Genomic DNA, 25,488 nt, shown 5'->3' on the forward strand with positions numbered 1-25,488 from the left:
TCGAACCACTGACCCCTTCGATCATTGAACGACCCGCTCTACCAACTGAGCTACAGCCGATCCCAGGAGGTGTTATCATCCTCATATCTGCCCCTCCCGATGCCACCCCACCGCCACCACCACCACCCTCCTACGTTTGGATACTGGTACGTTCTTTTTAACAATCAGCTAATTAGATCCTGTTGTTCTTGCTGGTCTCCCGCTGCTTAGATTCCGGTTTGTAATTATGTGCCTCAGAGACTTGAATCTTAGATGATTTACTTTAATGACGAATCTTGATACCATCTCGATCCAAAGTTATCGTACATTTACCCATCAGCCCCCTGGACGGCGCTGAAAGGTGTGTTCGCTCAGCGTCAGTCCGTGCACTGTTGCCACGGGATACAGCGAGGGTCTGTTAGGCGTGGAGATCTACCAGGAGGGATGGCGTGAGATCTACCAGGAGGGATGGCGTGGAGATCTACCAGGAGGGATGGCGTGAGATCTTTGGGACATGTCAGGGTCAGAGGTCATCTGTCTTAAGCCACGGGCTGTTGTTATTCATGGGGTCATTTCCAGTGCTTTCTTTATGGGATGAGTCACAGCGATACCCATTTCCAGACACAGGCGTAATCATCCCTTTAGCCAGTTAGAGTAACAAAGTCTGTTTGAAATCGAGGAAATCTACGAAGAACCTGAGTCTGTTCTGATCAAGACGGGACAGTGACATCATACTCAACACTTTAGCGTGTTGTGAGTGACCAGTGACATCATACTCAACACTTGAGCGTGTTGTGAGTGACCAGTGTGGCCGTGGCTGATAGGCAGAACATACAGTAGTACAGTCACTGCCTGTTATGAGCCGGCATACAGGGTAGGTTTTTTCCCAATTATTATTATTATTATTATTATTATTATTTAGTAGTAGTAGTAGTAGTAGTAGTAGTAATAATAATAATAATAATATATTTTGTTTATTATTATTATTATTATTATTATTATTAAAACAGCATGGAAATAGATTCTGATTCAGATACTACTATCATTATTATAGCCTATTACTACGTTATTCTCTCTCTTTTCCATATGCAGTAGGCCTCTATGGCTCTCCAGCTCCAATAGGCTCGTCAGTCCTAGGTCTCATTCTGATCAAATAATCAGAATCAATCAAATAATAGGCAGCGCAGGGCAGTAGCCTGTCGCCTACTGCAGCGAACAGACATGGAGAACACATTGGAGAGCGGATCCTTGTTGTGCTGTGCAAGAGTCTGGCAACACCTACAGTAAAGGGCCAAAAATCAAAGGAGTGGAACAGAAGTCCGAAATCGAATATGACATAAACAGCAAGAAGCCAATTTGTCGTTCAAAATATGTCTAGTTGGGACTGTGTGAAAACATCCCTGAAAACACCCCCCAACCCTTATCTTGTGTCTCTTTCTTTTTGTTATTCTCCAATTCTAAGTCTAGTGTTTATCTCTTTTCCAGCCTTTCTGTAATTTTAGACTGCTGAAACTCCTAATTTCCCCCTGGAGGGATCAATAAACTCTTATTTTATCTTATCTTGATCTCAGATGGAGCTGCGCACGTTGGCTTCCATGGTGTTTGACTCCTAGAATGCCCAAACGTGCGAGCGACTTTGTTGAAAAGTGAGCCAAGTTGTCTGACGAGGGAATAAAATGCTTTAGGGTACCAGGATGTGGTTCCGGGGGTTTATAAACGTCGTTTGGGGTGTGTTACCGTGCGTAAAGCATAGCGTTGGCCTCGGCATTCAGAAAATAATGAGAAATTGGCCTACCTCATACAGGCACATAAAAATCACCTGATGTTTCCTTCAGGAACATTAAAAATAATCATAAATCATGTGAAATTTAAGACCACGTCTTCATCAGTTAGATCGGCATGTGACAAAACTGGATTTGCCCCGGTCATTAACGGCTCCGCTTGAGAGGGAAGTACATCAAAACAGATTTGGCCTTCACAGTATAACGTTATCAACAGTATGGAACACAGGAGACAAAGGTTAATGTGTTTATAAATCAAAAATGACAAACATACAAGTGCTTACAGGCTACTTGCAACAACATAGGGGGATGTGATGACGATATATTCCAATTTCCATTATCTTGCGCGACTTGAATTGCATTCCTTCGCGGGTGGCGAGTGTTTTTCTTCTTCATCAAGCAACGCCTGCGACGTCAGGCGATGACGGATAGCGCTGCTGTTTTACTGCCTGTCCTTCCCCCCCCCCCCCTCCGCAAGCTCATAAAATACATCCTGGTCACAAATAGGACTACATCGGCAGGGTCGGCTGGCAAGCAGAGACAAACAATTATGAAGGACTTAAAATGAACTGATAGGACAACATAATGGAACATTTGGACTGGATTTGATTAAGCAATAAGTGTCTACTCTTGTTTGGGGTATGATTCTAAGTGGTTTTGTTTGGAAACCTGTAAACATTGAACAGCCTACAGTTCAAGTTCATCCCAGCCTGATGTTAATGTTTTTGTTGTTGTTGTTCTACTGTTGTTGAACTCTGGACTCCCTGCTGCTTTTAGTTACAAAAACAACTCCAGAAGTCACTGTAGTGTCTATATTCTGTATCTCTACATCATTTTCCTACACATGCAATAAGCTCTTTAAGTCAATATATACAGTAAGTCCATAAGTATAAAAGGTCACACTTTACAAGAAGGGTCACAAAAAACATGAGTTAACTGTTAACTAATGCTTATTTTGGGTTAGGTTAGGTTACTAATGTTAATTAATACCTTAGTTAAGGTTAGGGTTAGGTGAGTTAACCTTAGTTAACATAGTAAATGGTTAATAGAGACATTAGTTACCTGTTACTTAATGCTTAATAATGCATTAACTATTGCTCATTAATGTACCCTTGTTGTAAAGTGTTACCGTATAAAAGATAGATCCTGAACAGCAGGAACATCGCCTGTAGCGTCGGTGAAGCTTTAGGAAAGGTTTTCACGGTGTGTCGGCCCCTCGTCCTCCCTGCAGCGTGGGGGGGCTCCAGTAGGGGGGGGGGGGGGGCAGTCTGTAGGATCCCTGCTGAGAGCACCTCCGCCAGGCAATATATGTGCAGTATATGAGCCAGCAGGGCTCCAGCAGTGCTGTCTTTCATGTGACACACACACACACACACACACACACACACACACACACACACACAGGAAGACCATACATGAACGCACGCCGCCTCTTGAAAGGTTCAGAAAACCACACATCTCATTTTGAAACACTTTTCACCTCAGCGCATCGGTCGATCGGATCTCATACGCAGGCCGAATCGGCCATTTTGTTTGGCCGTAGTTCCACCAACCCACACGCAAAATTCTGATTTACCCGAGTGATTATGAAGCAAACATGGTGGAACGAGATACCGGCTGTCGGCCCTTCACTCAGCCGGACAGAGAGACCAGTCATAGGTAAAGGTCGCCCATCGGAGGCGTGGAGAGAGTCCGTGGAGAGACCAGATAAGTGTTGCCGGTCCGTGTGAATGTTCTGGTCATGAGCAGTAAGTGGACCTGTCCACTTGTATCGTTCTGCTTCTTTTTTTTCTCATTCCTCTGGAAGATACAGCGCACTGAACGTCTTTCCAGTTGAGTAGTGGGGGGCCTTAGGAGAACCCTCTCATCCTCTCCTGTCTACACCCTCTTCGTCAGCCTTCATCTTCCCTCTTCCTCCTCCTCCTCCTCCTCCTCCTCTACTGTTCACCTCTCCTGGCCTGGCAGGGGGTCAGACCTGGTTCATGTGGGCAGAGGTGAGCTAAAGGTTTCTGAAGGAGAGTGCGCCTGTTCGCTGGGTTTTGGGGGCCGAGTAGTTTGGAATTTTGGACATCGGGTCTTATTTATGACGTCATTATGTTGTTGAGCTGCCATGCGGCCTCGTTTCGGCATTCACATCTTGCTAATGCTAGCACAATGCAATGGTACAAGCTAGCATCCAGCCGGTGCTTACGTTCCTAGGTAACGTGAAGTATCGCTCCGCTGCCCTACTTCCACAGAGAAAATAGGTCCCCACAAAGTAAAGGATTGAACAATAGTTTCACTTCAGAAATTATGGGATAAACACTCAAATTAACCCCCGACAGAATCATATTTTATTTGCTTTGGGTGCACTATGGGGTGTTTCAGTCAGTTTGGTAGTGGATGCTAGCCTGTACCATTGCATTGTGTTAGCATTAGCAAGATGTGAAAGCCCAAATGACTGCCACTGGAAGTTTTGTGATGGTGTCTGCCAAGGTCATTTTTCAGTTTTTTACAGATTACGAAAGTGTGAATTCCATGCATTGAAATCTGCAAATATTTGAAGAAGATATGCTTCTGTGAATGTTGGTACAGCTTAAATCACTAGGCAGAGAAAAAAGGCTTCAAAGATTCAGAGCTGTTCACACTTCTCACAGGCCGTGGATTTTGACGACAAAATATGACAAAGTTAGTGATTCTTAAACTTGTTTATCATATTGAGTGGGTTCTTCGCAACTTACATTTCCATAATATGAAAAAAATAACAACAGGAAAACGGGCTAAAAAAATACATAAAATGTATTTTCCCTCGAGCACATTTTGACGATTGCAGACATCAGGACCAAACCTCCAGTGGCGGCCATTAATGATCTGAATCAATCAACAACATAATGGGTTGAAAAGCCTTAAATGAGGCCCTAGGTATTCTGAACTATCCCTTTAAGTAAGTTCTGAGCTTTTTTCACTACTGAATCCCTTGAATCCATTTTGGTATCTCTTCACAGTAGCAGCTGAAGATAAGCGTACATTAGAGAAACCAGGGAAAGCATATGAGTATTTGACACAGAAGATGGAGTGGCCTGTCTCTCTTCCTCTCTCTCTCTCTCCCTCTCTCTCTCTCTTTCTCCCTCTGAGGGCCTAGTGGAGATTTCCATCACAGCTGTGGGAGGTAAGATACCATCCCATTTTTAGCTGCTTATCTGTGGCGGCTGAATTATCGCCATCTCCAGCTATCAAACCTAAATGCCCCCTCATTCACTCACACACACACACACACACACACACAGAAAGGGATAGAATGGGAGGGAGATAGAAAGAGAAGAGACCCAGCCCATGAATCAGCTTTCTGGGACGGACTGAATCCAAATCTTGGAAATCCACTTACTGTAGGCTCCACACTTGTCCTCTTTCAGATCCTAACCCTGAGCAACATGCGCTCTGGGATATGTTTGCGTAAGTTTGGGAGGCAGACGCTTACTTTCACCGCGAAGATGCAAGAGTCGTTAGTTGTCGTTGGCTTCTACACGTGATTTTTAGAGGGCATTTATGACTTGCCAGTCCTTCATCGCCCTGGTGAAATAATCTTTCCCAGGATCTTGGGCCAGGATCCTGACAGAATCATCATTCAAGATCCTAATCAAGATTTTATTTTTCCAAGGGTAGCACAAAATTAATGGGGCTTATTCATCCGAAAAAATACAGTTGCAGAATGCAGCGCTACATTGCTGTTGAGAGACAGACTGCAGAGACGCTTTGTTGAAGTGCTATGATTTCATTATGTTTCCAGGGTCATTATGTAATGTTGGCTTAGACCGTGTAGGAGGCTGCTAGCAGGGTAGAGTGTGCATATTAAGAGCTTAATCCGTTGTTTGTCAGCTGTCAATTATGTGCGCGCTGCTGGAACCAACTCAAAGTGGATGAGTTGAGTCTAGTTGAAACAACTCAAACTCAAAACCCTCTTAATCTGCTGGCCCAGCACAAGTCAGAAATACTTTAATAGTACCCAGAAGCTAGTACCCTTCCCCTCAACTCTGTATTTTGACTATTCATACCTTTTGTAGTGTGAGTTCGCTGGACCCCTGAGGCTGAATATGGGGTGTTAAAAATGGATAAGTCATGATAAATGTTTTTGGATGGAGCTCCAGACTATATTCTTTTATTGAGCTGGCAGCTTGTGATCATGTCTCCTGCTCTCTCTCTCTCTCTCTCTCTCTCTCTGTCTCCCTTGCTCTCTCTCCCTCCCCCCCTCTCTCTCTCTCTCTCCCTCCCTCTCTCTTTTCCTCCCTCCCTCTCTCTCTCCCCCCTCTCTCCCTTCCCTCCCTCTCTCTCCCTCCCCCCCCCCTGTCTCTCTCCCTCTCTCTCTCTCTCTCTCTCTCTTTCCCTGCAGAGGTTTAATGGCTGGTTGCCCCAGGTGGGCTGAGATTCTATTTGGTCCCCCTGCTCTTAATTAGATGACATATTGTGTCTATGTGAGGCTGGATGTCTCGTCATTGTCCATGCTTTCTATTGCAGGATGGAGGAGGTGTCGTCAGAATCAGATTGAAGGCTGACATGTGGATATCAGAAATGGAATGATTGCAAATAAGCCCCTCGAAATAATATCTAATTAAACTCACTTGAAAAGTGACCATACGATTGGTTTTGACTAGCCTACATTTAAATCGGCTGGCAAGGCTCACGCAATATAGGACAAGAGTTTCCTTCTAGGACAGGTTGTAGGCTACAAAATGAGAGTTCAAGTAGAAAATAGAAAAACTATTACTTAGCCTATAGATTTTTTTTTGTTTTTGTTCGTCCTCCAAATATTAGTTTGGGCTACTAGACAGTGATATTGTTATAGCTTTGAGATAACATTTCATACGGGGGAAAAAAAAAAGAAACGCTCGGCTATATTTTGATTTGTTCAGGGAGCAGCGCCTGACAGCACGCTGAGGTAAACCGGTTTACAGCCGTGTACCTCCGCGCTGCCACTGCGAATCCGGCCGCGCTTCCCGCTCCTTTGAAGGATGGACGTTGTTTTCTTCTCATTAACGGACCCGAAATGCGCTCCCCAACTCAACCCCCTCCTCCCTTCGCCTCCCAGTGCTGCGGAGCTTCCATTCTGTGCTTACTACTCACGGACCGAGGGACGCCGCTCCCCTTTGTCAGCTGTGAAAAATGGCACATTTTCTGAATCGCCCGCGCGGCTTTTGTTTCGCTTGAGGCGCCTCTGGTACATTGAGTTAGCATAAAGCACAATTCTGGACGGGGAGGCAGAGGTGACAAATGAAATGTGTGTAGAGAGAGAGAGAGAGAGAGAGAGAGAGAGAGAGAGAGAGAGAGAGAAGGGGGGTTCACACTCACAATGAGCTATTTTGCTCTCGTGACCTTATGTTCCTTCTCTAAATGTATCCTACGTGATATAGTACAGTATAGGCAAGATGGAGCGCACAGAAAATGGTTGGTTTCATGTAGGTTGAATATCATACTGTACCTTTTCATTTCTCAGCCTGAGCTGTTCATTTATTTAGCTGTTCATATTCAAAATGGGCCCTAGTTTATAGTAGCTTAGGACCTCTTCAACATTGTCAAACCATAAAACGAAGTTGTCAGTTAATTTAGTCAACCTTCATTTTAAACTTGACCCTCAGTCTGCTTCTAAATTCTGGCCTTGGAGGAATATTTCCATCTTCAAGGGACAGTGTGTGTGTGTGTGTGTGTGTGTGTGTGTGTGTGTGTGTGTGTGTGTGTGTGTGCGTGTGTGTCAGAGACATTCACTAACGAGAGATTGGTTTGGCTCTGATGAACTCTCGCCCACCGCACAGATGAATGAAAGTAGCCCCAGTAGACCAGTAAACTCAGCAAACCGGTGGCGTTTGGATGGTTTTAATGTTTGTTTGTCGATGTTTTGTGCTCAACATGCTGTGGCTGTTGTTGATTAAAGGAAAATGTAGACACGCTTATACCCAGCGTATGAAAAACACAACTTGAAGGAAGTCTTTGCATCACAGAGGAAGTCCTTCTCGTGGGCGTCAGGTGCGCATTGGTGAGCAGGAAATTGGCCCCACACTACTTGATCATAACTGGCAACAACTGAGTTCACCTCCTGTAGAACATAATTATTTTGAGACAGTCCTAACTTTGGTCGCTTAATGAATTGCATGCCGAATGAACCACATTGAACCGTGACCCTTGGCTTATAGTCTTATCTTTTGATCAATTCTGTCTTTTACCTCTGCTAAAGTATATGAGTATTACCAAGCATATCTTCAGCTGAAGGTCACTCTCGCAAAATCAATATATTTCCATTAAGCTGTTTTGGGGAATCGATTTAGCGCGATAATGTTACACTGGCACATGATGAAGACAGACTGTGGTACCCGTACAGTAGTAGCGACTCACTGACAGTTAGCCTACCCCTGATTTAGTGCACCTGTGAATCCCTGGCGCTACTGTAGGCTACACCTTCTGACAGGACTATTAAGATGTCTGCTCTGACGACCTGGCGCCCGTCAAGCCGGTCACACTTCCTGTCTGCGAGGTTAGAACGCCGCCAGCCAGCCAGAGTGCGCAAGAGTGACGGCGACACAACGAACCCAGCTGAAGCTCGGCGGCGTAATTATACGGGACTCTGCATAAATTGAGGAGAGGACGAGAGAATTACCCTGATAGATTAAAACACTAATTAGATAGGCTATTTCTGAATTTGAGAGAACATTGCAGAGTGGAGCTCTCCTCAGGTTATTAGCATATCCTTCATCTGGCTGGTGTGTCAACAAAAGAGGGTCGTTTTTTTGTGTGTGTGTGTGTGTGTGTGTGTGTGTGTGTGTTTTTTCCACGTCGCTGCTTTCACATGCAAACAAAGTGAATGTAATTAACCAACCTTTTTTTTTATCCTCCTAACATTTTGTCCTTCCTTTAATATTCCGGCGCTCTATGAATTCCAATTTCACCCCACTCAATTATTTGCGTTTTAAGTAATTGAAAAGGTTTAGTGTGAGTTTTAATCTAAATTTGGACAATATTTGCTTTGATATTCTGTTATTTGTGTGAGAAAGTGGAATGCAGTATTTAGGGAGAACAGAATGTTCAAGTAATGTTAATGGAGTTTCTGCAAAGTCGAACACCACTCAACCGCGCTAACTTGGAGATATTACACCTGCGTCGTTTTTTTTATCGGCTCTTCCCAAATGCAGAGGTAGTGGGTAGGCGTACAGTAGCGGTAGCCATATCATTACGATGGAATAACCTGTGCTCGTTTAGATAACCTTGGAGGCGCCGCCACGGACGGTGAAGTCACGGCGTCTGTCGGCCGCCTCGCGTGACGTCACTCTCTCTGTCTCCCCCCCGCAGTTCTTCAGAAGCAGTCGGTGGAGAAGGAGGCTCACGTCGTCATCCTGGAGGCGGGAGTCACAGATGTGAGTACAGAACCACTCTTACTCTTAACACAGTGGATGACGAGGCGCCGTATTCCCACGCGCGCGTTCACACGCGACCACTCGTCGCTGAGTATGGTGGGGTATCACTGGCTGCTGTAATGGAATTATGCTGTGTTCCACATCTCCATTTTCCTCAAAGCGTCTGTATTCTATAACAGATACTTATATGATGATGATGATGATGATGATGATGACGATGATGATATCAAACTACTGCTACTCATTGAATGGACCGTACGGTAGCTACTGTTGTATTGAGCTGTAGAACGAAGAAATATCAAGCATAATAGCTTCAGATTCAGTGCCTTCACACATCACACACCTTGGTTTGAGGTTGAACATCACCATTCACCCCCATCTCTCTCTCTCGCTCTCTCTCTCTCCCTCTCTCTCTCCCTCTCTCTCTCTCTCTCTCTCTCTCTGTTAAATAGACTGCAGCGTCTCTACTCTGCACTCCCTTATTGATTCAGCGCTAAGCCCAATGAGTGTGTGTCACCATTCACTGCACGTCAATCAACACAGCACCCCGGTGTTGGGCCTCGACATGTGATGAGAGAGAGAGAGGGAGGGAGAGAGAGAGAGAGAGAGGGAGAGAAGAGAAGAGAGGTCAATACTTGCCGCGAATGAACCCAATTATCGCCAAAAGGCTGCCTGCGTGTGCCTGTCCTGTTCGGACGCTGCTGCAGACTGCGGTGGGGTCCACTCCTCCCTCCGAGTACGGCCCGAGTACGGCCCGAGTCAGCCGACCGCGCACGGCTCTGTGCTCTCGTGCGGTTTACAATCCGGGGACCGAGAGACCACTTTCACGGAGAAGCAGCAAACCTCTGCGTTCGTCTTACAGCCCTTCGTAAGGGCGTAATATATCTGGTTGTTTTTGCTACCTCAGGCGGGTTCCTTAGTGAACTTCAACACCGCAGGGGTTATGGTATGTAGCCTAGCTAGCGCAGTTCTTTCCACACTTAGACACGGGTCCAATTATGAGGGGAGATAAGGGGGCAGCAGGAAGCAGATTATATTTGTCCTGGAGTAGCACTGATCCCACTTCTCCCCTGAGCGCACGCCTTTGTTCATCTTGAATTGAGGCGCTTCCAATCTGTGGACAAAAAACGGCGCTTTTTAGATTGTGAGGGAAGGAATTAATCAATGGGAAAAACAACTAGATAGCCCCCACACAGCTACTGGGATTGATTAGAGCTCAATTTAATGAACAGGGGGCTGTCCTCAGGGAGGCGCTGCACAACTCTGGATCGTCAGAAGGATTGAGGTGTCTGTTCTAACATTAACGCTCTAAATACAAAGCCTGTTGATGTCTTCATGACCTCTGCTCAGGGCCAACGCGCCGGGTGGAGTCATATTTTCGGTCATGTGGGTTTCTGTTAGTTAGTTAGTTAGTACGTTAGTTAGTACGTTAGTTAGTTAGTTAGTTAATTAATTAGTTACTTAATTAGTTAGTTATTAGTTACTGTAGTTAGTTAGTTAGTTAGTTAGTTACTGTAGTTAGTTACTGTCGTTAGTTAGTTACTGTAGTTAGTTAGTTAGTTAGTTAGTTAGTTAGTTAGCTAGTTAGTTAGTTAGCAGCATTACACAAAAACTACCAGACCAATTTGCATGAAATTTGGTGGAGGGGTGTGGCACGGGCCAAGCAAGAACCCTTTAACTTTTGGAGCAGATCCCAATCATGGGGGCGGATCCACAAATTTAAAAAGAAAAGCTTTGAGTGAAGCCAGCTCTCCGTGTGGGGGCGCTAGAGACACAGGGTTTTGAGAGGGTGGGGAGAGCCCAGAGTGCACCGAACTGCCCGCCGCCAGCTGCAACCCAAGGGGGGCGCCACAGAGCCGGTCCAAACACGGCCACCCATTTACCTCCATTCATTTTTTGGACCTGGCGAAAAATTCTCCCCATTCATTGTCGAATGGAGGGGATTTAAGCGGCCGTATCTCGAGGTGGGAAGGTCCTAGAGACACGGGGTTTGGACTCACATAAAGCTCTCGACCTAATGAATGCAGTAGTAATACCAAATATGTCCTGCTCACAAATGCATTTGTGGCGGAGGCCTGTGCTCTCCAACATTTCTAGTTTGTAGTGCGGCAGTGGATGACTAATCTCACTGCCACTGTGTATGAAATGCGCTATATAAATAAAGTTTGATTTGATTTGATTATAAAGACAAATACATTGAAATTAAAGACAAATACATTGATTGCATTAAAAATACATTAATGCATTGGATGTTTTTACGTTGCTTTTTACAGCATTTCATTCTAAAAAGGTGATTTCTAATATGCCTCCTAGTCCAGGTGCATTTTGGAAGCACTTGTCAAAATTTGAATATTGCGAACATTCATGCCCGCGGATGAACAAGTTCCACTTCCAGTGGATCAAGGGACTGTGGGAGCTAGGTGTTTACCAGCATGTACATTATTCCAGCAGAATTTTCATTACAAAGAGATAAATAAAAAAATATTGAAGATCAGAGCACTGGGCGGGAAAAAAAATCTGCACCTGTTATAATGGATATTCAAATGTATATATGCGAAAATTGAATCATGAGGCTATTGAAGTGCTTGCTGCTTCCTTTTCTATGCCCAAGACACAGCATCCAAATGGGTTTTGATATGGAAATGAGAGCCGCTGAGAGGTCTGGCGGCCAGGGGCATGCTGGGATACCTCTGGAGGTGTCCACTACATCAAATGCTCCTCTGGATCGGTGAACGGCCTCTGCCGGTAACAATGGGCCCGAGTCGGGTCACTCTCAAAGTTCAACACCAAACTCTCTCTCTCTCTCTCTCTCTCTCTCTTTCAATCTCTCTCACTCTATCTCACTCTCTCTCTCACTCTCTCTCTCTCTTACTCTATCTCTTTCTCTCTCTCTCTCACTCTCTCTCTCACTCTCTCTCTCTCTCTCTCTCTCACACACTATCTCTCTTTCACTCCCTCTCCTTTTCCCTCTCTCTCTTACTCTCTCTTCCTCTCTCTCTATCTCTCTCTCACACTCTCTCTCTCTCACTCTCTCTCTCTCTCTCTCTCTCTCTCTCTCTCTCTCTCTCTCTCTCACTCGGTCTTTCTCAGCTGTGTCCATCCGGTCACCGTAGCAACTTAGCGTGGGGCGCTGCAGTACAGTACAGTCTTGGGCTGGCTATGTATCCTTGATATAACGCAGGCCTTAAACGTACGTTAAAATGTACATTCCTCATAGTGAAGACAATGAGGAACCCCCCCCCCCCTCGGAGCTACAGGTGCCCCCGGCCGCCGAGTCAGCCATTCGTGGTTCCGTTATGTTTCATACTACGGTAAACGGCGCCTCGCGGGTCAACCCCGCGCTCGACCGGGCAGATCGACCGGGCAGATCTCACGTCTCTTCGGGGCAGAAGACCGTCAGCTACTCCGGTCCGCCTCCACCCCGCCCCCCCCCCACCCCCCCTGCATGGCTCACAGCATGGCGGCCATCTTGGGGACGCCCAAAACAGCAGCTGTTGGTGGGTAAAGGTTGAAGGGACTTTACAACAAATTGTAAATTAGGTAAGTGCCTCATAATTACCAGTACTTAGAGAGGCAGTATCAGGCAAATGCAATGGTAGTATAATGAAGTGTAAGTATAATAAAGTATAATGAACTCAAGTTCCACTGTCGTTCGGTTAGATGGTTATTAAAGTCTGTTTTAAATAAGATATGGTCCGATAAGAATGGTAAATGGTAAATGGACTGCACTTATATAGCACTTTTCTCCAAAGTGCTTTACAATGGCCTCTCATTCACCCATTCACACACACATTCACACACCAACGGCGGCAGCTGCCATGCAAGATGCCAGCCTGCTCGTTGGGAGCAATTTGGCGTTCCGTGTCTCGCCCAAGGACACTTCGACATATGGTCAGGAGGAGCCGGGATTCAGACCGCCGACCCTACGACCATTGGATGACCCGGGTCGTCTCAGTGCTGTGTAGCCACGCCCTCGTCTCCGGCGCCGCTTGAAAGAGGCTGGCGTCCGAAGGAGGTCTGTACAGGGGACCGGCGTTGAAGCGCTGTTGGGCCTTGGGCGCTCAACAGTCGGGGTGACCACCTGTCCTCATTCATTCATTCATTCATTCATTCATTCATTCAAGTTGATTTGAATAGGGACAGATCCAGTGGTTACATTGTTACATTGCTTGTTTAGCAGCACTCTTCCAGAGAACTGTATCATAGCAGGTAGCTATTATAGCTATTGCTAATTTCCAATGCCGTCCCTAGAAGGGCCTTTAAAATAACACACATAAAACATGCATCAAATATGCATGATATACGCAGCTGTCAGTCACATCAGTCAGGGGTGTACTGGTCAGACACATCAGACAGGGGGGGGGGTGTGGTCAGTCCCATCAGACAGGGGTGATCTGGTCAGTCACATCAGACGGGGGGGGGTGTGGTCAGTCACATCAGACGGGGGGGGGGGGGTGTGGTCAGTCGCATCAGACAGGGGGGTGGGGTGTGGTCAGTCACATCAGACAGGGGTGATCTGGTCGTTCCATCAGACGGGGGGGGGGTGTGGTCAGTCACATCAGACAGGGGTGATCTGGTCAGACACATCAGACGGGGGGGGGTGTGGTCAGTCACATCAGTCGGGTGATCTGGTCAGACACATCAGACAGGGGTGATCTGGTCAGTCACATCAGTCAGGGGGGGGGGGGGGGGGGTGTGGTCAGTCCCATCAGACAGGGTGGGGGGGGGGGGGTGGTCAGTCCCATCAGACAGGGGGGGTCAGTGTTTTCCGTTCCCCTCTCCTGGCTGCTGGTCAGGTCTCATCTCAGTGAGAGCCGTCACATGTTATTGTCCAGATTCTCATTGACACAGACGGTATCAGCCAACATCTTGAAGACTGTCCAGTGGGTTACTGCTATACTGTGTGTGTGTGCGTGTGTGTGTGTGTGTGTGCGCGCGTGTGTTTGTGTGTGTGTGTGTGTGTGTGTGTGTGTGTGTGCGTGTGTGTGTGTGTGTATGTGTGTGTGTGTGTAGTAATCCTGATTATGCCAACACCTCCCAGGGTCCCATTTTAGGAGACAGGAGGAGAGGGAGGCAGAGAGGAGTGAAGAGAGGGAGAGTGTGTGTGAGTGAGAGAGTGTGTGTGTGTATGTGTGTGTCTGTGTGTGTGTGTGTGAGCGCGTCTGGGTTTTCCAGTGTGGATGAACAGGCGTGTCCACAGTTGCGTTCAAAGTGCGTGCACTCCGTCCGCGTCCGGGTTAGTCAGCGCGCGTCGGTGAACAGGTGTACGTGTTGTCTGTTTGTGCGAGCTCACAAGCAGGCGGGGGGGGGCGGGGGGGGGGGGGCGCAGTGGGGGGGGTCCTAAGACGCGCCGCTAGCATCTGGCGGCGCCTGACAGCACCACACTGCGTCAGCTGCAAAGGTTTCTATTAGCCGGGAGGCTGGCGGGGGCCGGGGGGGGGGGGCGGCCAACCAGGAGCCGGGGGGGGGGGGGGGCACGAGGGCTCTCCGAGGGGGGGCCCGGAGCGGCCTGTCACATCCTGAAGGCTGTGGGGGCTCAGACCGCAATTATCCTGCCGAGAATAGCTCCCTCCACGCTGTCACCAACCGAGCCCCACGTACCGGCGCCCCCCCCCTCCCCCCCCCCGATGGACCGCTCCTTTGTGGTGGACGTCGGCACCCCCCCCCCCGCCCCCGTCGGCAATACAGGCGAACTGTATGTATGGGGGTTATCAGTTTGTACAGCTGCGGTCTGCGGGTGTGTGTGTGCCCGTGTGTGTGTGCGCACGCGTGCGTGTACAAATGCACATGCGTGCGCTGTACTGTATGGATAGCTGTGCATGCGCACACATGCACACACACACACACACTACTGCAAACACACACACACACACACATCTGCAGAATGCATACACACATATACGCACATTACTGTACTCACACACACACATACATCTGCAGAATGTATACACACACATACCCATGACGCATGAACGCACGCACACATGCGCACACTCACACACACACACCCCACGCATGAACACAGAGCTGTTGTTTTGCAACGACGGAGAGGTGAAGGTGAATTGCCGGCCTCGTGAAAGCATCATTTCATAACATGAGTTTTCTAAGCGCCTCAGATCTACTACATATTCAAACCAAGCGTAGAAACGGACCCTCTAACAAGGCCACTGAACTGCTACAGCTGCTTCTTCCACATGTCGGCCATTAAACCCCCCGGAGCTCGTCCAGAAAGCTGCTGCTCGCCATGGCGTTCAACCACCCCAAGTTCTCCCACGCAACTTCCCTTCTCCGTTCTCTAACACCGGCTCCCTGTTAGCGGCTCGCATCCCGTTTGAAACGCTGGTACGAGCCTACAGGGCAATGAAAGGAACAGCTCCCTCCTACTCCAGGCCATGGTGAAGCCCTAGGCTACACTCCCCGAGGCCCTACTGCGGTCAATCGACGAGGTCACGGCTCTTCTCTGTCCGCAGTGTTGGAACGAACCGCCCACCGATGTCACGACCACAGATTCTCTGCCTATTTGCCGCCCCAGGCGCAAAACTCACCTCTTCGAGAAGCACTACCAGGATCCTCCCTCTTAAAGAACCTATTGTATAAGTACTGTCTACTTACTCCCCTTCATCTCATATGGGACATTGTTGTTCTTCCATAAGCCTTCATTTAACCAGATTTAGACCGATTGAGATTCAAATATCTTTTTTCAAGAACCGCCTGACCAAGATCGGCAGCAGTGGAAACGGTTTCATACCAGCGCCGGTACAGACATTAAAAGCAATAGTTCAGCTCAAAAGTGCCATACAGTAAAAGGTCATATAAACACCAGGATGCGCTCTGACTTCATAACTGGGTACTCATTTGGTCACTTGTTCAGAAAGGAGATGCACTTGTGAGCTCTGGTGAGTAGCAGTACGCTGACTACCGACATTAAATGCAATTACTGTAAGTCGCTTTGGATAGAAGCTAAATGACTGTAATGTAATGTACTGTAATGTCTTCCTCACACGTAGCTCTGTTCTACGCCTACAGCATCACTTTACGATCGCAAAGCGCCATTTTTCCCGAAACATCTCCCATCCCCTCGGAAGGGGCGCGTCGAGTCTTCGTTCCGCCGGTTGCGTCTGTGCTGAGAGATGTCAGCCGGATGACGCAGGAGCAGAACGGTGAGCCGGTGATTACGAGCCTCCGGTGAAACACCGGGGCCCACCTGGCGCCTGAAAGGTCGCCGGCGATCTCACGCTGTTCCCGGCTCCCTTCACCTCAGCCGCTCCCAGCATGCACTGCTCCCGCCCGAGCGGATCAGTACCGAGCCCGTCGCTCGCCGTCGTCGCTCTGTCGACGTCCGTCCGAAGAGCAGACGCCGGGAAGATATAGAGTTTTAGTTTAGTTTTTGGTGGGATTCGTTAATCCTACTGTGGACCTGCAGATATTAAGATAGGGTTTGTCACAAACACTTTTCAGGCTTAGAATAAGAATTAGTTTTATTAGCCAGGCAGTTTTTACACATACTAGGAATTTGTTCTGGTCAGTTGGTGCATAACGCTGATGGAGAAAACATTAGACAGGATGCAAGGACCAGACAGCACAGTGCAAAGACATGACAGTACAAATGAATAGTGCAAAATACAAAATGGATGTGTTACGCTGCACAATGTGTAATAACCCATCACATATTGGTGATATTATTAGCCATTTGAGTCAAGATGTAGGCTATCACATTTATGAAAATGCCAAGAGAACCATACATGCTTTAAAGCAAGCAGTACTGTAACACGCCAGTTTATTGTGCCTGTAGTCGTCGGCTTCATATTCCTCCGGATGATTCCATCAAAGCGTTGTCTCGTGCCGTTTTTCATAACATTCATTGTTGCGATACCGAACCTGATGTGTTTCATTGTGTTCAGTTGTTTGGATTGTTTCAGTTGTTCAGTTGTTTTGACGTTAATGCCCAGTTGCCGCACGCTGTCACGTTAAACCGGTTTGTCCTCTGCCTATTGGCAGATGTAATCATTTTCAATCAGAGCATGCAATGAACAATTAACATGAATTAATTTCCCTTCAGCGAGTCGGAGTTGTTGCGTGTGCTCCCCGGCTCGTTAGAAGGGATCGCCTTCCTGTCATGATTACAATCGGCCCTCGCGGCGCCAGACAGATATTTCCCCAAATGTAAAGCATTATTACTTCTCTGAAATGTCTTCCTCAAGAGAACAAAACGGGGCCATTAAAATACCCATGGTAGTCGACTCTGAAAGTGCCCATCTCCCCATCGGTCTGATCTCGCTGGCTTTTATCACGTAATTTCCTCTCAGGAGAAGATTGCGATGTATTTGTTAGGGCCACGATTTATTTTTCATATCCCAAAGCGGGGAAAAAAACGAAAATGTTTTCATCGATAGATTTAATCAGCCCTGTCGTTTCATTCCTGTTATAAAGATTTCAATGTCAATACAGTTTTATCTCTCGTCCCCTGAAGGACATCTCAAAAACGTCCCCCCCCCCCCCACAAGAATGTCAGTCTCAGTAGACAACACACACACAGTTAACCCCCGAGACATTTCAAATTAGTCATGATTTGATAGATTCCATTTCAGTGCTATGCATCACACAAGGCATCCACCATGAAATAAGCACCAGCCCTAATGTGGTGGATGATTACTTGTTGGGAGGTGTCTGTTGCAAACGCCTGATTGCAAATCAATTACAAAATGCATATAAGGGAAATTGATAAGCATGTTTCTTAGATTAAAAGAGAAGGTTGAGGAGCTGTCTTCCTGTTGCCGTGGCGCTACTGTACCTGTAGGTGCTGGACTGCTAAGGAATGAATCTGATCTCATCTGGTCTCATTTGTTTAGCGGTTATCTATGTACCAAAACACCGATAGAAATATTGCTACAGTGTATTAGACTGAGGTGATTCAAAAATCGCTTGGTTTTAGGTATAACCTTTGGAAACACTTTACATGTATATTAATGACTATGTAACTACATATCAATATGCCTGCCTGCAGTACCAACATTGCAGTTACACAGGAACTGCTATGTAATTTGGACACAGGAGCACGTGTGACATACTGTTATATACTAGAAGCTTCCACTACCCTCATGGTGCCCAGCAGGGTTCACAGCGGGGTCACAGCGGGGTCACAGCGGGGCAGCTGACCCCAAGCAGCCTCCCGCGGTACGAAGCGACATTTGGAATAATTCTCCGCGTTACAAAAATTCAATCAGGTTTGCCGATCGGCGGGCAGCGGCGCGGCAGCTTTTAAAGACGCCGTCGTATCCCAACACCGCGGAAAACCTAAAAAGAGCCGGAGCCCGATCCCCGAACGGACCGCCAGGTCCTGACATTCCCGGACACGCTCGTCGCCAGCTGTTTAACACTGGCTCCGTTTCCTCCCATTAGCAGTAATTAAACTGTGAAATCAGAGCCGTCGCCTTCAGTCGGGGGCGGAGCCGGCCTGGTGAGGAGGGCGGCAGGGGGGCTGCGCCAGCACCCTGGCTCTCTGCCCACCATCCCTCCCTCGCACCCACGGCAGGGTGGGGGGGGGGGGCGGGGGGACAGGCAGCCACTAAAGAACTGCCCTGCGGCCATTTTTGCTAAGGGCGCCGTCGGTGTTCGCTGCTATTTGAGGGGCGGGGGGCCCAGTGGGGATTGGAGGGGTGGGGGTGGGGGGGGGTCGTTGTCATGGCGACGACATGGGCCAGGTCCAACGGGGTGGCAGTTAATGATGAATAATTATGCGTGGTTTTATTGTTTTCTCCTTTCTCTCTCTCTCTCTCTCTCTCTCCCTCTCTCTCTTTCTCTCCCGTTGTGAAAATTGTGACCTCACCCACTGATTTCCTGGTGTTTGTGAAACAAAAAAAAGAGACTTTGATAGATGGCAACTAAATGGGACGCAAAGAATAAATGTGTGAACAATGCGACCATGTTAGCCTCGGGCTAGGTCGGGGCCATTTTGTAACGTGTGCTCTCAGGTCATGCGTGTTTTATATTCACCAGTTGGCTGTTTTCACTAGCGCCAAATGTGGCTAATATGACACCGCTAGTGCTATGCCATGGTGCGTTAACAGCAATGAGAGGGCCACTGTGTGAATCCAGGCTCAAACCACAGCAGGAATGGCCTCCATGTCAATTGCTCATGTGGGACCCGTTGTATATTTATTTTAAAGCCACAGTTTGGGCCGTTGGCCCGTTCATGGTTTCTGCCCCAGGTGTTGGTTTGGATGGATAGGCTACAGATGTAGCTCTTCCATGAGCTATACTCTCCCCCTCAAGGTCTACAGCACAGGTATTCTATTATACAGAAGGTGTACGGTAAGACGTCATTTAGTGGTACTTTAACTGGATGATATTAACAGAGTTTATCGTTGCGTCCACGAGGAGGTAGAACTAAAAAGCCTTTATTAACGTGGCTGAATCATATAATTCAAAAAGCCAACGTGTCTCAACCAGTAATACTGTAGGTCCTCATCAGGTCTTAAGACCCGTGCATCCAAAACGTTTCCCTTTGATTCAGTTTTCGTAGTCGGTCGCCTCCTCTGACCAGCGGTTAGATATGCGTTATGCTTCTACTGTATATGAATGAATGAACGAACGAACGAATGAATGAATGAATGAATGAATGAATGAATGAATGAATGAATGAATTTTTTATTTAAGTGTCGTGCCTACTGTCGGCCCATCCCATATGGGATAAGACACCTTTACGACTTACTTTTTATTTTTTATTTTTTTATTTTCTGTACATAAGTCATCTATTTACATGCCAAATATGTTTCCATTTATGTATACATAAAAGAGAGTCATTATCATGACACTCGCTGAAATGCCTGGCCGTGGGATAAAGGTGGTTCCTCTTTCCGATTGCATATTCGCGGCGAGCGGGGCGATCCCTCGGGCGTCTCTTAAAGGGCAATGCTCGTTTTTGACAACCTGGACCTTATTTACGACATATTATAAGAAGTTTGACTCACCGAGATCACTTTTGTGTAGTTCGGAGGCCTGTAGAAGAAATTTAAAATCCAGCGCGAGCCAGTATATCCATGTAATGACGGTGATCGGGGCACCGAGAATGCAGTTTCTCAAAATCCATTTTCGGCCGCTAAACGGTTGTTTTCATCAATCAGATTGAATGAATCGACAGTTGAGATTCCTCAACGCGAGCCATTGTTGTGGTTTTCAAATACGGGGTCTTTAGCCTCTGTAATATGATCTTTACACGCTCTGCGCTACGATCGGATTGTTGCTGACGAATGACGACGACAATATTCTCCGCACCAACAACGATCGTAGCGCAGAGAATGTGAGCCGGAGAATAGCCAGTCTGCGCGCTGGCCTGTGCGCATGCGTGCTGGAGCAAGTGGGGAAAGGCGTGTAAAGATCATATTACAGAGGCTAAAGACCCCGTATTTGAAAACCACAACAATGCCTCGCTTTGAGGAATCGCAACTGTCGATTCATTCAATCTGATTGATGAAAACAACCGTTTAGCGGCCGAAAATAGATTTTGAGAAACTGCATTCTCGGTGCCCCGATCGCCGTCATTACATGGATATACTGGCTCGCGCTGGATTTTCAATTTCTTCTACCGGCCTCCGAACTACACCAAAGTGATCTCGGTGAGTCAAACGTCTTATAATATGTCGTAAATAAGGTCCAGGTTGTCAAAAACGAGCATTGCCCTTTAATGTGTGACCTACAGTACGTAGGAAAAAACTCCACTGTAGTGTTTACTGTCTGGAACCTTCCCAAACAACGAGCAATTTGTCTCGGTTTTGGGGTCTTGAGACAGCAGTAAATTGCAGATGATTTTAGAGTGCAGCGCTTGGAACTTGATGATTACGGTACATGCTGTGTTCGGGGTGCATCAACTCAAAGGGCATTGACTTTGGCATCATTTGATTTGGACTTTTTAGCATGTACTGTACAGTAGTCAACTGTAACAGACACATGTATTCAATAGCTTACGAATATTGTGGTCAAAAGGGTTGCAGAACGCACGCTGTCAGCTTGTTAGCACATTTTTTGGATTCTCTTCTGAAAGCTTTTCAGCGTGGTCAGATAATGGATTGAGTGTGTGTGTGTGTGTGTGTGTGTGTGTGTGTGTGTGTGTGTGTGTGTGTGTGTGTGTGTGTGTGTGTGTGTGTTTGAGTGTGCGTGCGCCAGCAATACAGAGTGGTTATCACGGTCGACGGGAACGAGCTGCGTTTATCCGGAACTTTCCATCACGTTTAGCCGGCTGAAGAGCGAGGAGCGGTCGCTTTCGGCGGAAGCGCGTCGACGTCGGGCTGCTCACTTTAGCTCAAGGTCTCGCCATTCAGCGCGGCAGATAATCACGTGTTCAATCAGAGACTCTTTGGGGAAACGGCGGCGCTCTCCTGAACCACTCTTAGCAGAATGATAATTAAGGCAATAACACACGAGAAGCCGCGCTGGACCATGAATATCGGAACAAATAGCTTCTTCGCAACACTGTGCCACGCGTATAAACACACGCACAAGCACACGTTTGAACACACATATCCTTAAACGCAGCTCGCTCTTAACAAATAGTATTCAAACTCTTCGCATTCCCCCCTCCCTCCCCAACACACACACACACACACACACTCGCACACACACACACACACACACACAGAAGCAGTGAGTGGGTGAGTCTTGGGGAAGAAGAAGATGGCAGGCGTGCCATTCACCTTGATCGCCAGCATGTTCTGGGCTCTGAACTAGAGGTCTTCACGGGTCGGGTATACCCGAGGGACCCGAGACCCGACCCGAGACCCGTACGGGTTCGGGTCCACGTTTCCTCGTTTTATTATGGTCAGTCGGGTCCGGGTCGGATCCCATTCTATTACCGTCGGTCCCGGGTCTGTTTATCATTATGTGTAATACCCGAGTGGATCTGAGAAGATCCGTGATCAGCGCAGCGCTGAATCGTTTCTTTTTTTTAATCATTATTTTCTTTTGGCGCGCAGCGCTGAATCTCACGAGAGAAACGCATGCGTGATTGCGAGTTGAGACAGAGCGGGGAAAATAGCAAACAAAGAAAGATGGACTGTAGCGCGTCTGCTTTTTAGTTTAAGCACTATTTTTCGTTCATTGCCGTTTTTCTGTTTATGCCTGACTTTCAAATAAAAGTCTGGTTGTTGACGTGAATTGCATGGTTTTGTGTGTAGCGGGGTTAGCCTATATTTGATCAGGTTATGATGCGGTGCATGAAAGTGAAACTGTTATAAATAGCGATTGATTTCATATAGCCTAGACTAGTTCTTCACGTTAGGTCTTCTGTTTTGATCGATTATTTGATTGATTGTATGAGGCTACCATATGTTTTAGGGAGACTACGACCTGATAAACGTTTTTAGCAGTGTGGTATTTTAGTAGCAACTTTAAATAGTCTGTCGGATCCGCCGACCCGACCCGAACTCGGGTCTCTGTCCTACTCCTGCTCTCGGACATTTATCGGATCGGGTCTGTAATGTCTCGGGACAAATTCGGGTTGGTATATATATTTTTTTCAAATGATCGGATCCAGTCGGATCTCGGAACGAATTTATCGGATCCATTCGGGTTCGGGTCCGTCTTTTTGGACCCGAGAAGACCTCTACTCTGAACTGCGCAGCACGCTAAGGCTAGGCTAACGCTAAAGCGTGGGCTCAGATGTAGAGAGGCTATCTGAACAGGCTAATCTGAGGGGAACATTGGGGTGCACACTGGCTGTGTGTGTGTGTGTGTGTGTGTGTGTGTGTGTGTGTGTGTGTGTGTGTGTGTGTGTGTGTGTGTGTGTGTGTGTGTGTGTGTACAGTAAGTTAGTGTACATGTGTTTGTGTGCGATTTGGTACAGTACATGCACATTTGATTGTGTGAGTCACTAGTGAACCCTGGATGAATTTGATATTGCATACAACCTACAGTATTATGCAAAAAAGTCTCCCAACAACAGGTCAAGTCGCTAGCGGTAGGACTCCCCGTTTAAGTTGCTATAATATCAATCAAAAATGGATCAAAGGCTTTGTTACAGATATTGGACCTTCCTTGTAGACAATCCATTAACCCTATAGAATGCAGTTGTTATAGCATACAGCTGTTATAGAATACTTTTGTTATAGCATACAGCTGTTATAGAATACATTTGTTATAGCATACAGCTGTTATAGAATACTTTTGTTATAGCATACAGTTGTTGTTGTTGCTGTTGTTGTTGTTGTCTTTGTTGTTGTTGTTGTTGTTGTTATAGAATACTCACCTTACTTCACTGAAAACATAACGGTTAAACCCCTATTTTATTTTATATTAGAAATACCCAGCAGCTGAAGCCACAGCCCTGCGCTAGCGTCAAGCTGACCGCTGCACTCGCAGTAAGGGCCTGGCTGTGCCGGCCACCTGGCCAAGAAAGCAATGACATTTTGAAGAGCTTCCTTTGTCTGCGAACACAATACACGGCGAGAGGGTTTTTCCCCCCTCTCGCTTCTCCCCCCTCTCCCCCGAGCATCAAAACAACCTTTCTGTGGCAGTCCTCGGAACGAGAGCCGCTGAATGTCAGAGCTCAGAGCAGCATGTCTGCCTGCTGCACCCCACACCTTCATCCCCAATCTACTCACACGGAGACCCGCAAGGCTCCTCCAATGAATAGACCTGAATGGATTGATTGTGTGTGTGTGTGTGTGTGTGTGTGTGTGTGTGTGTGTGTGTGCGTGTGCGTGTGTGTGTGTGTGTGTGTGCGTGTGTGTGTATTTGTGACAGCAGGCTGAGGAGGTAGTGATGACAATGAAGTCCACCGGCAATTATAGCTGTTTTACATCTGTCCCTTTTCTGGACCTGGAACTGCCTCTTATCCAGGTTGGACCCCCTGTAGCTCCTTTTGGCAGCACATAGGGCTTAGCGTTACTAGGCTACTTCCTGCTGCTGTTAATTCCACTTCCTGTTGTTGTATTTGTATATTTATGTAGATGTATTAAATCACCTCGTATTTCTGCTAATCTGCTTATAAATTGAGTCGTATCTCTCCACTCTTCCTGTCCAATCCTGTGATTTCAGCTCATGAAAGATGTCCATTTATTATTTCACTTTTATTTTTTAACGTAATCAGTTGGTTCCAGAGATCGTTCTTAGGGCCTTTTACGGTATCAGAACCTAAAAGGTGATCGGTTCTGTGAAATGAAACTCGCCCTTGGAAGAATCTGAATCTGAATGTGTTTATTGCCATGTAGTTTACTACATAAGACAGGGTGCAGGATGAGACAGGACAGAGACAGACAGGACAGAGACAGACAGGACAGAGACAGACAGGACAGAGACAGAGACAGAGACAGAGACAGAGACAGACAGGACAGAGACAGACAGGACAGAGACAGAGACAGACAGGACGGAGACAGACAGGACAGAGACAGACAGGACAGAGACAGAGACAGACAGGACAGAGACAGACAGGACAGAGACAGACAGGACGGAGACAGACAGGACAGAGACAGACAGGACAGAGACAGGACGGAGACAGACAGGACAGAGACAGACAGGACAGAGACAGGACGGAGACAGGACAGAGACAGACAGGACAGAGACAGACAGGACAGAGACAGAGACAGACAGGACAGAGACAGACAGGACAGAGACAGAGACAGGACAGACATGACAGGACAGAGTAGAGACAGGACAGAGACAGGACAGTGACAGGACAGACAGGACAGACAGGACAGACAGGACAGAGACAGACAGGACAGAGACAGGACAGAGACAGGACAGACAGGACAGTGCAGAGACAGGACAGAGACAGACAGGACAGAACAGAGACAAGAAAGTGCAAAGACAGGTCAGTACAGAGACAGGACAGGACAGAGACAGGACAGGACAGGGACAGGACAGGACAGGGACAGGACAGTGCAAAGAGCGGAACAGGGCGTACCAAAGTGCCATAGCCGCGCTCTGCGGCGCCATCTTGGTCAGAGACGACTTGCCACCCCCCCCCCCCACCCCCCAAAAAAGAAAAAAAAGCTATCAGGCCATTCTGCGAGCAAGGACAGTGTGACCTGGGTCGTGAAATCGAGAGCACAGCATGAAATGCTCTGCTTGTCTGGAAATCTCTGAGAAGCCTGTCAGAGCCCACCGAGCCCCTCTGAGCCCCGACCGGCCGGGTCGCCCCGCCCCCACGCCGCGGCCGCGCGCTGACACGGTGGCCCGCGCTTGTCAAGCGATTTTCCAGCTTGTGAAGTGAGCGTAGCTCGTGGTCCGCCGCCGGCTGTCTGCACAGGTATACAGACGGAGAGGCGTGAAGGGCCGGTCTCCGACGCCCCGGGGGGGGGGGGGAGGGACACTGTCTCTGTAGGCCGAAGCCTGGCTCGGTTCTACACCGTTACTCACAG

At 47.5% G+C, this 25,488-nt stretch overlaps 1 protein-coding gene across 1 annotated transcript in view; it reads left to right on the forward strand.

The window, feature by feature from the left end:
- LOC311316331 (receptor-type tyrosine-protein phosphatase N2-like) overlaps nt 1-25,488 on the forward strand; it is a gene marked incomplete at both ends in the record, with an annotated part of 156,648 nt that overhangs the window by 90,548 nt on the left and 40,612 nt on the right. Inside the window, 1 exon segment of the mRNA XM_084447173.1 lies at nt 9,072-9,136. Within this exon segment, the coding sequence (XP_084303299.1) occupies nt 9,072-9,136 (65 nt within the window).

This window comes from Borostomias antarcticus (assembly GCF_949987555.1).
Source record: "Borostomias antarcticus genome assembly, chromosome: 12".
NCBI lineage: Eukaryota > Metazoa > Chordata > Actinopteri > Stomiiformes > Stomiidae > Borostomias > Borostomias antarcticus.